Source organism: Micromys minutus, assembly GCF_963924665.1.
Source record: "Micromys minutus genome assembly, chromosome: 10".
Lineage (NCBI taxonomy): Eukaryota > Metazoa > Chordata > Mammalia > Rodentia > Muridae > Micromys > Micromys minutus.
Genome location: NC_137979.1, coordinates 41,200,655 through 41,215,547, shown reverse-complemented (window position 1 = coordinate 41,215,547; position 14,893 = coordinate 41,200,655). Strand labels below are relative to the sequence as shown.

Below are 14,893 nucleotides of genomic sequence, written 5' to 3'. Positions count from 1 at the left end.
TATATATATATATATAGAGAGAGAGAGAGAGAGAGAGAGAGAGAATGTATACACATACATGCATGCCAAAGTCAGAAGATGACTTTGTAGGGATCATTTTTTCTCCCTTTTCCCCTTAGGCACCTTCACCTACTGTGCGAACTCACCGGTACCAAATCTCAGCATTCACCAATTTCACTAATCTTGAAAGCCATCAAATCATGTTGGTGTAAAGTAAATGCCGCTGCACTAAGCTGTGTACTCGCACTGTGCTGCCATGGCTCTCACACGGTCTCACGTCTCTGAACAAGGTGTGTCCCATGTGTCAGAAAGCCGTACTGTGGGCCCGTCTCTTACCCCAGTGACCTGAGGGCAGGTCTTACTCTGCACTCCTACCTTCCAGCTAAATGCCCTCCGGACCAGTGCCACATGTGTGCTCCAGAGCCACAGACAGGTCTGAGTATCCCCATTGCTCACTTTTAGCCAGTGCCAAACAGCTATTCTCTTGTTTCTCAGAAATGATGTATTTTATGGGACATATTATTGGACTTTCTGATAAAAACTAGGTCTAGAGCCCCAAGAAAGATAAAAACAAAGCACACTAGACTCCACATATGTTTCATATACATATTTATATATATTTCATGTACAAAGTTACATTCCGAACCCCAGGGATTCCATAATAGAAATAAATACTGAAATAACTACATCACTAAATGAGCTTTTTACGCACAGAAACGAAGCCTTGGCCTCTAAAGACAGCAAATGGGATGTTCTAGAACCCAATTTTATGAGGCAAGTAAAGTTCTAGATTTCTAGAACGAAAACAAATTTAGGACATAAACAGTTAAAATATATTCAAATATTGAGAAATATATGATAAAATTATTAATAAAACTTCATTTTTAAGAAAGAAAGACAATTAGTGTCACAGAATAGCACAACCCTGTTAGAAAAGCATTTATGATTTCAACATTTATCCTTCTCTTCCCATCTTATAAAGTGGGATGCAATCAGCTCCTTACCCAACATGATCAATTAAGAAGAACCCTAAATTTGGTCGAGTCCTTTGGTAATAGTCATAATACTAGGAAACAAATATCCATCTCCATGGCATTTGCAGGACACACACTTTCTTTAGGTTGATATGAGGCATTTTGTTCTGTTACAAAGGCGGCACATTAAGTGATGTCCTCTCGACTCCACACGGAGTGGCCAAAGCTACAACTGAGAGTGCATTGTAGAGCCCACAGCGAGTGCGCCCCACCTCAGTAGTGACGCGCTGCACTGCTCGGCGCCGAAATGCTCTATACGCCCCGCAGGCTGCACAAGTTTGGATCTATACCAGTGAGAGACAGATGGTCTCAAAACTAAGCTCTAGAAAACAGTCCCCCTCCTCTGCCTCAGAGATGTTTAGCCTGCACTTTCTATAGTGTGTTAGGTTGAGACTCACAATGCTGCTGTTTTCATAGACCAGCAATGGCTGTGCACTGGTAATTTGTACAGTTTAGCCTCATATAACCCAGATGTAACAAAACAAGAACTCTCAGCGCTCCGCCTTCTTCCTTTAAAAGTCAGGTTTTTTTTTTTTTTTTTTTTTTTTTTTTTTTTGCATGGGAGGTGGCCTAGAGGCACTCAAGCCTTCTTGGCCCTGTGGTGACAATGGCATTTCAGACCCTGTCACTGTTTGCAAGCAGCTTATATCCTGGTATCTCTTCCAAAGATCACCCCCTTGACCAAAATGACCATCACAAGAATATATGTGCTATGGGGAGAGGAAAAGAAGCAGAACTACAAATACGAGCGCAGCCCTTACAACAGGCTGCACGGTGCTTCTCTTCTGCCTGCTCTAGGCTTTGACATAGTTCACAGCCCACAGTCATCTGAGGTCAGTTAAAATCACCATGCACCTAGAGTCTGCAAGCGAAGTCAACATTACATTTCAAAGAAACAATTATAACCAGGGTAACACATCTGCATGTTTCTTCTTTAGCTTCTGATTCCCTGAGTTACTCTGGATCACACGAACATGTAAGCACTTCTGAACAATGATGAGGGGGTCTGACTCTAGGACACTTCTTGGAATTAAAATTCTCCAAAACTTTTTTCTCCTTATGAATTTATACAACATTTCCAATAAATGTTAACAATGCTTTTTAAAAGTATTTGCCCCAAATGACTTATATTTAAAATAAAGATATAGCAAACAAGCTAAGAAAAAGTGGTTTGCTCCAAAGAAAAGTGAGTTAGTAGATCAAACAAAATATTACTCTTTATACAGCTTTATCAAAACAGGTGTTTCTCTTTTAAAACATACAGGGCCACAATTTTAGAGTGTGCCCAGTGTGCTTAATGATACAAAAGCCTCCCATGCTCACTAGGTCCTATGTATTTTAGGATCTAGACTAATCATATACATGTGAAAAAAATTCCTGGCATACTTTTTACAGATATTTTTGTATCACAGTCTGGGGGAATCCCCGGTACTCAAGAATGCGTAGACAATTAGAGACCTATATATGATTTCTTGTCTACGAGGTGGTCCTTCCAATGACCAGAAGGCCTGTTTCCTTTATGTTTTTAAGATATCATGTAAAAATAATGTTTAACTTTGCTTGCAGCAGTGGGTAAGAAATGGTAAATGATATCTTCAGGAAGCGTGAGAGAGGAAAGAGAGCCTATAGCATCATGGTCTTTGAAACCTCCTAAGGTTACTGGTTAAAGCTAGACGTGAACCCACTCTCTCGGATGGATACCTTGAGTGGGGACGAGCACTGGCTCTGCCCACTTCACAGCACTTCCCATGGAGATGGCGCTTAAGCAAGGAACAAATGCTGAAGATTATTTATGCCAAGGAAACACTAGGTGTTTGTGGTTTTATAGAGAACAAAACAAATCAGCCTTCCTAATCATTCAGCATTCAGCAAATGAGGCAGAATCCACAGCCACACAGTGTCCCCTCCTTGGCAGTTAAGAGCAGCCTAGGGACATGTGGCTAACAGGTTCATTTTTTCCCATGGAAAAAACGAAATCGACTACCACCATCGTCTAGGACAAGGAACACAAACACAATTTTCTTTTAGTACTTCAGTACTGCTCCTTCCAGTACTGAAGTGCCCTCTGCACTTCCCAGAATATTTCCTAAACTTCTGATAATACATTTCTTAAATGTCAGTATGAAAATGGGTGAAATTAATCTAAAAAAATGAGACTATTCAGAGAAGCGGGCTTCATAAACTTTAGAGTTCTAATGAGACAGGAACAAGAAATTTTATTTAAATAGTGTAGCCTTAATTTCTTTAATATAAAACCCCCCCAAGTCTGATGAAAACAAAGTTTTATACACCGTATAAACAAGATTTGTCAGAATTGACAGTGAAAATGAAAGTAATTTGCAGTCAGCTCTTAGCCCTCTTGGGACATTCAGATAAACCCTGATAACTCATCTGTTCTTAGTGTGTCAATTCTATAATACACTGGGGAAAACTTTTGTACTTCACGGTACAATTTCATTTATTAAGTCTTTCCCATTAGTTCCATTATTAGTGACAGGTAAAACATGACTTCGTCAATTAAGTGAGTGACATTAGACTGTGGCAGAGCAAACCACATCTGGATTGCTTTCTGTAATTCACTAGTTTGCAGATTTGTTCATGATACACTGAAACTTCCTATTAACACTGGTGCAGTAAACTAGCTTGCTCCTCTGTACTGTTACCATAGAACAAATTTTGTAATATAAAGGTAACAGGGAAAAATGCTCACATATTATGCGGTGAAATGTCTTTCACAAAAAGAGCATTAAATAAAGGGAAAAGGGAAAAGAAACCATGCAGAAGAGGCAGCTTCCTCATCTCCACCTCTTATGGATTCATTCATTGCCACACATCACTTGCCACACTATCAGGTGACTCCTTTCTGCTTTGGTGACTGAAGGTTCCAGTGGAAGCTCCTCTCCAAGAAGTTCAGATTCTCCACCTTCGTCACCTAATGGGTTGTAAGGAAACTGCAGTCAGGTGGAACACAGAGGATATGAATTGGACTCACAGTTGGCCTATGAACTCGATGCATGTGATGCCCAGGATGGCGCAAAGCGTGTTTGATTTCTACTGCAGAGAACACAGTAGAGAATGCAGGGGGCTGGAGAGATGACAGATGGCTCAACAATTAAGAGCACTTGATAGTCTTCCAGAGTTTGGTTCCGAGCACCCCATTAGGTAGTCTATAGCCACCTGTAACTACGGTTCCAGAGGGTCTGACTCCCTCTTTTAGCCTCCAAGGGTAGCCAGACATACACACAGACACGGACACACACAAGTGAAAAAAAAGTAAAAGAGGAATTGGGGCCGGTGAGATGGTTTGGTAGGTAAAAGCCCTTACCACCATACGGTGGAAGGAGAGAACTGATTCATGAAAATTTCCCCGATTTCCAAATGTATGCCATTGTGTATGTACACATACATGCAAAAATACACACTCATGACAAACAGTACCAGAGCCAGAATCTTCACCCATACTCACTCAAACTACTGCCTGACATCTGAGGTTCCTTTTCCTTTCATTCATGAAAGTTCACAATGCTAAGGCTGGACAGTTATCACAACATGACCAAGGAAACTCTTATACAGGCAGACATTGGACTGGGACTGGTTTACAGTTTCAGAGGTTTAGTTCATCATGGCAGGAAGCATGACAGCATACAAGCACATGTAGTGCTAGAGGAGCTGAGAGTTCTACATCTTGATTCTATACTGGGCAGAGCCTGAGCTTAGGAGACCTCAAAGTCCCACCCCCACAGTGACACACTTCCTCTATCGAGGCCACACCCACCCCAACAATGCCACGCCTCTTAATAGTGCCACTCCCAATGGCCTAGCATAGGAGTCTATGGGAACCAAACCTATTCAAACTACCACAGTAGTTTATTTATTTTATATATGAGCACACTGTTCCTGTCTTCAGACACACCAGAAAAAGGCATCGGACCCCATTACAGATGGCTGTGAGCCACCATGCAGCTGCTGGGAATTGAAGTCAGGACCTCTGCAAAAGCAGACAATGCTCTTAACCAATGATCTATTAGCAATTTATAGTGCTCTTTCAAATGATTATTTTTTTGCATATTTATGCACCATGTGTATACAGTGCCCAAGCAAGCCAGAAGAGAGTGTCAGATTCCATACAATTGGAATAAACCTCTCAGTCTGTACTGGGGACAGAATGAGAGTTCTCTAGAAGAGCAGCTTGGACTCTTAACCACTGAGCCAGCTCCATGTCTGGCTCGTACATTTTAAAAATTTACAATGGTGTTGTGGAGCACACCCTTAATCCTGGCACTCAGGCAAAGGTGGGCAAACTCCTGTGAGTTTTAGGCCAGCCTAGTCTAGAGACCAGTTGCAAGCTAGCAGGACCGCACAACGAGACCCTATTTCAAAACAACAACAGCAAGCTACAGTGGTCAAGACTAAGTGGCTGAGACAAAGGTTGATGGCTACTTGCCTTCTCAGCTGTTTTGGAGACTGTTGTTAACATCTTGTTTCCCAGGCTCTCTATTTCCTATAATTCAAACTGAACCCTTACAAATATGGGACTTCTGAGATAAATTCCTTATTGTGAAACATTACAGAAAACAAATAAGAACACCAACAAGATTAAATTCAAGGTGTTTTTGTTGTTACTGTTTTTTTCTTTTCTTTTCTTTTTTGGAGAAAGTGGTTTACTTTGTACCCCTAGTGTCATGGAACTTACTACTCAGACCAGGCTCCATCTGTCTCTGTCTCTGGGGTGCTGAGATTTAAAAGCATTTATTACCATGTTCTTTTTTTTTTTTTTTTTTAACACACTATTAAAATTAGTGTCTGCTTAAAAAATAAGTGTATTTTCCAGGCTGAGTTACTAGAGATATTGCCAAGCCTGGTTAAGCAATTTTTATGTTATTTGTAGAATTTTCAGTGGAAACATTTAGTGGAGGTGGAAAAGTGCACAGAGATCTCACTAGCATACTCTTTAGTGACTCCAACTGCCACACTATACTCCAAGAAACAGCTACCATCACCCTAGCTAAGGAGCATCCTTACAGTTCCTCTCCATGAGCATTCCTGTGCTAGGAGTTAATAGTTGAAATGTTTTAAGACTTTGCTGTTCTTGCTGGCACCAGTCTCTAAACTTTACATTAATATCTGTCCCACAGAAGTATGCCATGAGCCTTCAACTTTCCACATTCTGGTTTATACTGACCACATGTGGTACAGCGCCACTGATTTGAGCCTGCGTTTTCTACTATGATAGGCTTCCTTAGTGTATTCTCTAAAGCATTGAACAACTTGTGCTTGAGAAGTCATTAAGTTACTAAGACTTTTATTAGACTAGTTTGTTTCTTTTTAGAAACAAACATTTGTACTTCTTTTTCCTCCCCACTCTCAGGCTGCTCCTGTTTAGATGGTGCTCTGAGTGAACACTTAACTCTACTAGCACGCTACTCTGTCTCCACCATTAGCAGCTGACTCAGATATCCACCTTTTCCAACTCATTTCCACTTCTCTTGTCTTGAACCAAAATATCTTCTACCCAGATCTAATCACATTGCTCCTCCATTTCAAGTTCTGCACTTCTCCTTTGCTTAAAAGATAAACACAAACTTTACTTGTGGTGCTCAGAATGAAAATGGCCCCCATAGATTCACAGGGAGTGGCATTATTGCAGGTGTGGTCTTGTTTGAGGTCTTAGATACTCAAGTCAGCTCCAGCAGCCGCTGTCTATCGATCCAGCAGCAGAGGTCTGTGTGTGCCCCATCATGCTCCCACCGTGATGAGAATGGATGAAATCTCTGGACAGTAAAGCAGCCCCAATTAAATGCTTTCTTTTATAACAGTTGCCGTGGTCCTGGTGACTCATCACAGCAACAGAAAACTTAAGTAAGATACTTGGGGAGATACTTTCTATTTCTTTGTTCCTTCTTTCTGTCTAAGCACATACAAGTATATACTGTATATAGAGGTCCTCCATAACTCATCTCACCTTCCCTTCTAGATAAGAAATTTACACTCTCTCCCTTCTAAAGGATTTTTTAAAAAACTAAGATGGCTTTAATCTTTTAAAATCTTTAGTCAAACTGGGGCATATGCTCAGTGGTAAAACACTTGCCTAACATGTATGAAGTCCTAGTTTCAATACCCAACATTGGAAAACAAACAAACCTACACAACAAGCAAATGAAACAGAATCACCCCAGTCGAGCCATTAAAAAACAAAACAAAACAAGGAATCCTCCCACCTAAGCAGCTTGTTCCCTAATGAGGCCTTTAGAGTGCCAGCATCTGATGCTGACTCTGGTCAAGCATCATTTCTTCTCTGACTTATATTCCCACCGGGGGAAGAACTAACAACTCTCACCCCGACCTTTACAGCATTTTAACTTTTTAACAACCTTAGCTCTGTACTGGTCTATAAGACCTACTGAAATAAAGAAATTGTTTTATCCCAGTTTGTGGAAGGGAAAGGCAGGAAGATCTCTGTGAATCTGAGGCCAGCCTGGTCACATAGCCAGTTCCAGGGCAGCAGGATAGAGAGACCCCATCTTAAAAAAATAGGGAATGCTATTAAAAGGGAACAAGTGACTGGTTTGTTTCCATGTATTAATTTTAAGGCTGACAGGCACAAGGTGAGAAAGCAAACATAAATAGTTTTAACATCAAGTTTTATGAAGTATTTTTATTTCTCTATTTTGTGGGTAAGAAAAAAGGCTCTGTAAGGGTGGATAGTTTGATTACAATTTTTCAGTTCTTCCCACAAACCTTAATGTGGGCTATTAGCAATTTATAGTGCTCTTTCAAATGATTAATTTTTTTGTATGAAAGAAACAGACACACACACATACACACACACACACACACAGGAGAAAAGACATGCAAAATCCTTCTCCAAGCAAAAGAGTCAAAGAGAACTTATTAGTCATTATCAGAATGACCTCCCAGAACCAAAGACTTACCCATTCGGAAGTCAATGTAGCCTTCTCCTCCACTGATGACAAGCATGGACTTCAAGGGCGTCTGGCTACTGGGCTCCTGTGCAGATGACCCTGCTTTGTCAGCTGTTAGATCTGCTCCACTACTGCTACTTTGTGGGCTAATGACCTGACCTATTTTATACAGAAACAGAACAGTGAATATTACTCATCACAAATGCAGGAAGGGAATGCTATTTTTTCTATACCTTTTCAAAGTTCAGTAAATCACTTGGTTGACTCATGACTGCAACTAGGAAGGGTGTGGCAGGAGGATGCTCCTGTAGTTCACGGCAGTGGAGACTACAGAAATCTTGATTCAAAAAATAAAGTTAAGCTAGACAACATCCTGACTGCCTTTAGTCTGAGGGCTCAGGAGGCAGAGGCAGAAAGATCTCTTTGAGATGAAGGTCAGCCTGCTCCAGGTAATGAGTTTGAGGCTGACCAAGAATGCACGGTGAAATCCTGCCTCAAAAAGTTAAATGAGAAAGTAAATATTTAAAACACACACACACACACACACACACATACACACAGTATACATCAAGGTACTAGGAACACTGGGACTTCGAGTAAACCAATTATAAAGTAAACAGGAATAGACAATCTTCAATTCCACTGAGATATGTGACTTCTCAGCTTCCTGCTGTCACACTGGACAGTCCTATTATTATGGACTCCAACTCGCTGGAACTCCTCTTTAAGTTGCCTTGGTCATGGTATTTTATAGACAATAGAAAAGTAAATAATATATTTTAAATATATTTCAAATTTATGCCCTTTTCTACAGTTAAGAAAAGTTATGTCTTATTTTTAACTTGAGAGTATGCAAATAAAATTGCTGCTAAATGTGTCATTTGTTCTAAAGTTCAAATGCTACGATAGAATTTTTGAGTATGAAATGTTATAAAACAGAGAAACCTTTCCATATTATTCACAATATGAACAATTGAACAATCTCCAAGACGTTCCTCTTAGAGAGTTCTGACTGTGGGCTGGGGATATATCTGGAGGCAGAGCATTTGCCTAGCATTTGTGAGGGACATGTGTGAGAGAGAGAGAGAACGAGAGGGAAGGAGAGGGAGAGGGAAATACTTTTCAGAATCTGCTGTCCTTTGCTTAAATCTCACAGACTGCATGCCTCTAGGAACTAGCAGAACACTGTCCTATGATGTGATGCACTATAAATTTACATTTTTAATTGAAAGTGGATGGGGTAGTGTGATGGATCATCATAAGATTTCATTACTGCATTACTCAAGCTTACTCTGAAACCCAGTAAGCCTGCTAGAAACAACTTCTATAGTAGAGTCTGCAAAGGAAGGCAAAACACTCACAATCGAGCTAATACAACAACTTCATCCTTCAGGCTAATTGGCCTATGACAAATAACAATATTACTAATTCCACTTTTACACTCCAAAAGAAAAGTCCACATATACAATAAGGAGGGTGGATGAGTGGCTCAGTTGGTAAAGGGCCTCGATAAACAATTGAAGCTTGGTTCTCTAGCATATTCATAAAAAGATGGGCAAGGTGGGCATGAGTAATATTGGTGCTAGGGTGCAGGTGCATGTGTGGAGACAGGTGATCCCTGGAAGTCACTGACTAGCCAGTTTAGATAGTCAGTGAGTTCTGGATTCAGTAAAGGACTCTAAAATAATACGGTGGAGAGCAACTGAGGAAGACACCTGACACTGACTTCAGCCTTCACGCATGCACACACATGGTATGAGAGTTCAAAGGCAACGTGGGCTATATAGTGAGCTCCAAACTAGTCTCTGCTATCTAGGTAGATTGTGGTGTTTCAGGCTGGCTTTAAACCCACTATGTAGCCAAGAATGACTTTGAATAACATACTGTGACAAAATAGTTTTGATTTTCAAAACTAAGCAATACCCCCAAAATATCTGTTTTAGGGAGTAGAGGAAAGATTGCCAAATAACTTCATTCAAGTAATCTATTTTATTTCAGTCACATCTCCATTATAGAACTTCTCTAGGGGTTGTATTGAAATTGTGGGTATAAATCCTAGTAATTTAGTGTTTGGAGGGTGGTGACACACAAGGAAGACAAACACGATTACATGAGCACCTCAACAGAATGACTGAACTCACCTGGGACTGCGACAAAGAATTTCACAGCATCCCGGTGCCCGTGGAAACAAAGCTGTGCATGTGCCATTGAACAGTAGGGTATAAATGTCCCTGGAGTCACCTTATCACTGTTTTCATCACCATAGACACGGATTACACTTCCAGGACGATTACCTGGAGTCCCTGAGGTTTTATTTGCTGCAACAGAAAACCAAGTGTCAAGTATTTTCCTTTAGAAACTAGTACTGATGCCAGGTTACTGTTAATCCTTATATTATCTAAGCGCTACAGCCAGTTGAGAGAACATAAGTGTAGCAATGCCAGCTCAAGGCAAAGCTGGAAAGAGATACAGCATGCTAGTTATTAAGTACTTCAGTAATGGAGTAGGGGATTTTGCCAGTCTAGCAATGACTAAGATTCCATTAAGTTGAGGAAAACCATTAGAGTAAACAAAACAGAATTGAATCATAGTTAAATCTGCTTAGTTTTGCTTTTTAGTTCTTATTAAAAGGAAACTAAGCATTATATTGACTAGAGTACAAAGGTATGTTCTTAAATAAGATATTTATAGTTTATCTTCAGATCCCCCCCCCCTCCCCCGTAAGGAGCAGGAATTTCACAAAGACGCTTGCATTTATGCCTGTCTGACAGTTTGCTGGATCTTTATAGAATAGCCAGACTTACAAAATACCCGATTCCATGGGTAAGTGAATGAAAAAAAAACATGATTGATAATAGAGTAAATAATGTAGATTAATGACAGTTTTAAGAGATGTTTCATGTTTTTGTCATAAGGAAAACCAAGTCTGAAAGAAAGTTTAGCTGCAACAGAAGGTGATCAGTAGACTAAGCTGCTGAGCAGTTGGTGGCTATGTAACAAATGTTTAAAGTAAACAAAAACAAAAAACAAATTCTGCTGCAATGCAGTGACTGCAAGTAGGTGACACTGAACAGCATTCAAGAGGGTGCTCTAGAGACGAGGAGACAGCCTCACAGTGGCTCCAAGAAGCCAGGAAGAAGTTTGGTTCTGGATCTGCACTTACCCCTCAGCCCCAGTAAACGTCCCTGGTGGAGGATAACGGCTAAAGTGAGAGAGGAGGAAAGGGACATGGGGAGGTGCACACAGGAAGGAGAAGCATTACCGTGAGCCGCACTAAGCCTCTCTTCTAGGTGGCCCTACTGAATCATGCCAGCCTGGCAGAGCACCAATAATGGACGGTTCTTACCAAGGCCTCTACAAGCAACTTTGCTCAAAAAATGATGATTTGATTTAGTATAATTTTATGAAGCCATTCCAGTGAAATGGAATCAAACCCCTAAGAATTGATGTGGAGTGCATACTAAAAATTTCCCTTTCTCAGTCTACTCAAAAGAAACCATCTTTAAACAATTAAGCTAAATGCAACCTCTTTTAAGGAGAAAAGGTAATTCAGACATCTTGGAATGTCTTAGGTTTAAGAAGTGCTTTGAACATGTAGACCTGTAAGTAACTGCACAAAAAAAAAAAAAAAAAAAAAAAAAAAAAAAAAAAACAAGGAAGGACTGAGAACATAGAGTCTTTGAGGGCTCCAAACCCACCTTTTGGTGTTCTTTCCTGCCTTCCACTGAACAATTTGTTAACTGATTTGATGGTCTTAGAACATCCCTCCTGCTCCAAACTATTCCTTGCTTGTGCATTTTGCAACACACACAAAAAAAAAAAAAACCACTCAGTAGATGATTGATATAATGAAATACATGTTCTCTAAAATAATAAAGCCAATTCCTTTCAAACAGACAGCCTATCTTCAGTACCAGGAAAGACTCAGCGATCTGAGATATCTCCCACAAGTTTTTTTTTTTTTTGTTTTTTTTTAAATCTCAAATACAACAAATGGGATAGCCACAGCCATTAGCCAGAGTGAGTTAAAACTATGATGAATGAAATGTAGTGTTTCTGAATACTGGTATAACAAAACTCAAGAGAAATGAACCTTTTATATAAAAGATGAAATAGGGCTACGACTCCTGCATTGAGAAAAAGGGCTTCCTACAATAAAAACATTGGAATACAGACAACAGTCTAGATACTTGCGCGCTGATTCTGTAGTTTGTCATCTGACTTCAGTGCTGTCACAGATCTGCCAAAATCTAGACAATTCCTTCAGTCTGAATTCTGGGTACAAATGGTCCCTGCAATTCTTTGACTTATGACAGTTATTTTAAAATATACTCACTTTCTGTCAATGGGATGGAGATAATGACACCGTTTCCAGTCCCCACCCACAAACGATTGCAAGACACCATAAGAGCTGTTATTCTCACAAAAGAGAAACCCAGTTTTCCAGTACCTGTAGGGCAGGGAGAAGAGGAACAGTTTATTCAGACACTAGAGCAAGATTCTAAATCCTCATGAGTCTCTGGTTTAAAAAGAGCAAAGAAAACAAAAAAAGCATGCTGGAAAGATGTGTCTGTATTTTGCCTAGAATGGCTCTAAACTAACTATGCAGTCAAGGATAACATTGAACAAGAACAAACAAGTTTATATATATATATATATATTTTTTTTAATTTTATGTATTTATTTTATATGAGTACACTGTAGCTGTTTGTCTTCAGACACACCAGAAGAGGACATCAGATCCCATTACAGATGGTTGTGAACCACCATGTGGTTGCTGGGAATTGAACTCAGGACCTCTGGAAGAACAGTCAGTCAGTGCTCTTAATCTCTGAGCCATCTCTCCAGCCCTAAGTTTTTATATTTTCAGAGAATTCTTGTAATTACTCTCATTTTCAGGAAACATTTGAGACAAACATCAGTGACTCAAAGAATCGAGGCCCTGATCACATGGGCAATGTAAGAAGCAATCTTAACTCCTGCTCAGCCTAAGCTAGCAATTTTAAAAGACAACGCGTCTCTTTAATGGTTTATTTTCTGTATGAGTGTTTTGCCGGCATACATGTATGAGCATCACTCACATGCCTAGTACCAGCTGAAGTCAGAAATGGGTGTCAGATCCCCTACAGCTGGAGTTACAGATGCATGTTGAACTGCTTTGTGGGCGATACTGGAAACCAAACCAAGGTCCTCTGCAAGAGCAGCAAATGTTCTTAGACACTGAGCCATCTCTCTAGCTTTAAGCTAGGAACCTTTAATCAAGAGTCAAAGTACAACTCTAAAATGAATGTGTGCATGCTTCTACCATGCTGGATTCTTAGAGAGAATAAAGAACTACTCAGTTTCTCTGTGGTTGATGACCCAAAAAGGTTAAAATGATTGAGGGTCATCAACCTTTCCTTAGGAAAGAGTCCTTTGCTAGCATCTCTGGTATTCTAGCACTGCATTAGACGTTAGAAGTACAGTAGGGAATAAGAGCAGAGACTGTCCCTGCCTTTCCTGGGGTTTTGTCTATAGGGTAGAAATAAAAATGACATAATATGGATGCAATCACACTACTGTTAAACCTATGAAAAGGACAGCTGGGTGTACTGACACACACTTTTTATCGAAGCTCTCAAGAGGCTGAGATAAAAGCCAACCTGGGCTACAGCAAGACCCTGTCTCTTTTTTTTCTTTAAACATAGGACCTAAATAAAGGTCCCTCTTCAATATGACAAAAGAACCTGAGAGTAAGTAAACAAAGACAAGGAAAAACTTCCATGACAGAGATACACGGTACATGTGAAAGTACACAGTACATATGAAGGCACACAGTACATGTGAGGATATACAGTACATGTGAGGATATACATACAGTACATGTGAGGGTATACAGTACAGGTGAAGGAACACAGTATGTGAGGGCACACAGTGCATGTGAGGATATACAGTACATGTGAGGATATACATACAGTACATGTGAGGGTACACAGTACAGGTGAAGGAACACAGTATGTGAGGGCACACAGTGCATGTGAGGATGCAGAGTACACATGAGAATACACAGTGCATGTGAGGGCACATGGTACATGTGAAGGCCCGGAAATGGAAGGAACTAGTCAATATGGGTCGACTGAAAAGGGAAACTAGTCTAGACCATGTAAGGTCTTCTTGTAGTGATTCAGATGTTACTTAGCCTAAAGGCTAGAGACAAAGTGCACCAAGGTATTTTTGCACATTGTTTCCCATGTAGAGAACAGAATGGTGTAGGAAGAAGACAAGTTAGGAAACACAAGGTTATCAATTGTGGAAAAGAACAGTAACCTGGCCTAAGGTGATAGTCATTAAGATAAATTACTTGATTTTTAAGTAGTTTCAAACTTAATAGAGTTCCAGATCATCAAAAGATGTAAGGAATGAGGAGAGAAATAAAAACAAAACAAAACAAAACAAAACAAAACAAATTCTAGTCAAGAACCATGCTATTTGTTGGCATATATGTCCGATACTTGCAGTGATGGAAGCTAACTGTTTATGTGGTCACTTATTCAGTGACTCTCAGAGCATTAGAGGAGAATGAAGGTGTACTGTAGTCATAGTCCATCTGCTCAACACACACAAGGCCCTGAGTTAGTGCCACAACACTGCATACACAAACCAAAATAAAGACTCCCACTGATTTTCAAAAAGAAAACATTTTGGAAGCTTACCTAACATTTTGCTTACATAAGGTTCAATGTCCACATCCTGGAGATGTTGGTATGTGTGTGCATGGTACAGGCGGAGCGTGGAATCCAAACGAATGGAGACCCACACACCATCACCCACCCATGCAAGCTGCCGTACTTGGCTCTCCTTCCTGGGGTGTGCATCAAATGATTTCTAGAAGAGATGTTAAATAATGAAGTTATTGTTTGTTTTGTTTTTCAGGACAAGGTTTCCTTGTGTAGCCCT

The 14,893-nt window shown here is 40.1% G+C and overlaps 1 protein-coding gene across 6 annotated transcripts in view; it reads right to left on the bottom strand.

Annotated features, from left to right (window-relative positions):
- Nucleotides 1-592: 592 nt before the first annotated feature.
- The window catches only part of SPAG9 (sperm associated antigen 9), a gene marked incomplete at its 5' end in the record, with an annotated part of 120,273 nt that continues 105,972 nt past the window's right edge, over nt 593-14,893 (bottom strand). For 3 of the 6 annotated variants that reach the window (XM_080923515.1, XM_080923517.1, XM_080923519.1), the window contains 6 exons: nt 593-3,966; nt 7,967-8,116; nt 10,099-10,275; nt 11,121-11,159; nt 12,294-12,407; nt 14,650-14,821. In XM_080923515.1, coding sequence (XP_080779641.1) covers nt 3,851-3,966; nt 7,967-8,116; nt 10,099-10,275; nt 11,121-11,159; nt 12,294-12,407; nt 14,650-14,821 — 768 coding nt within the window. In that variant the 3' untranslated portion in view covers nt 593-3,850. The remainder of the gene's footprint in view (nt 3,967-7,966; nt 8,117-10,098; nt 10,276-11,120; nt 11,160-12,293; nt 12,408-14,649; nt 14,822-14,893) is intronic. The other 3 variants (XM_080923516.1, XM_080923518.1, XM_080923520.1) reach the window with 1 other exon arrangement.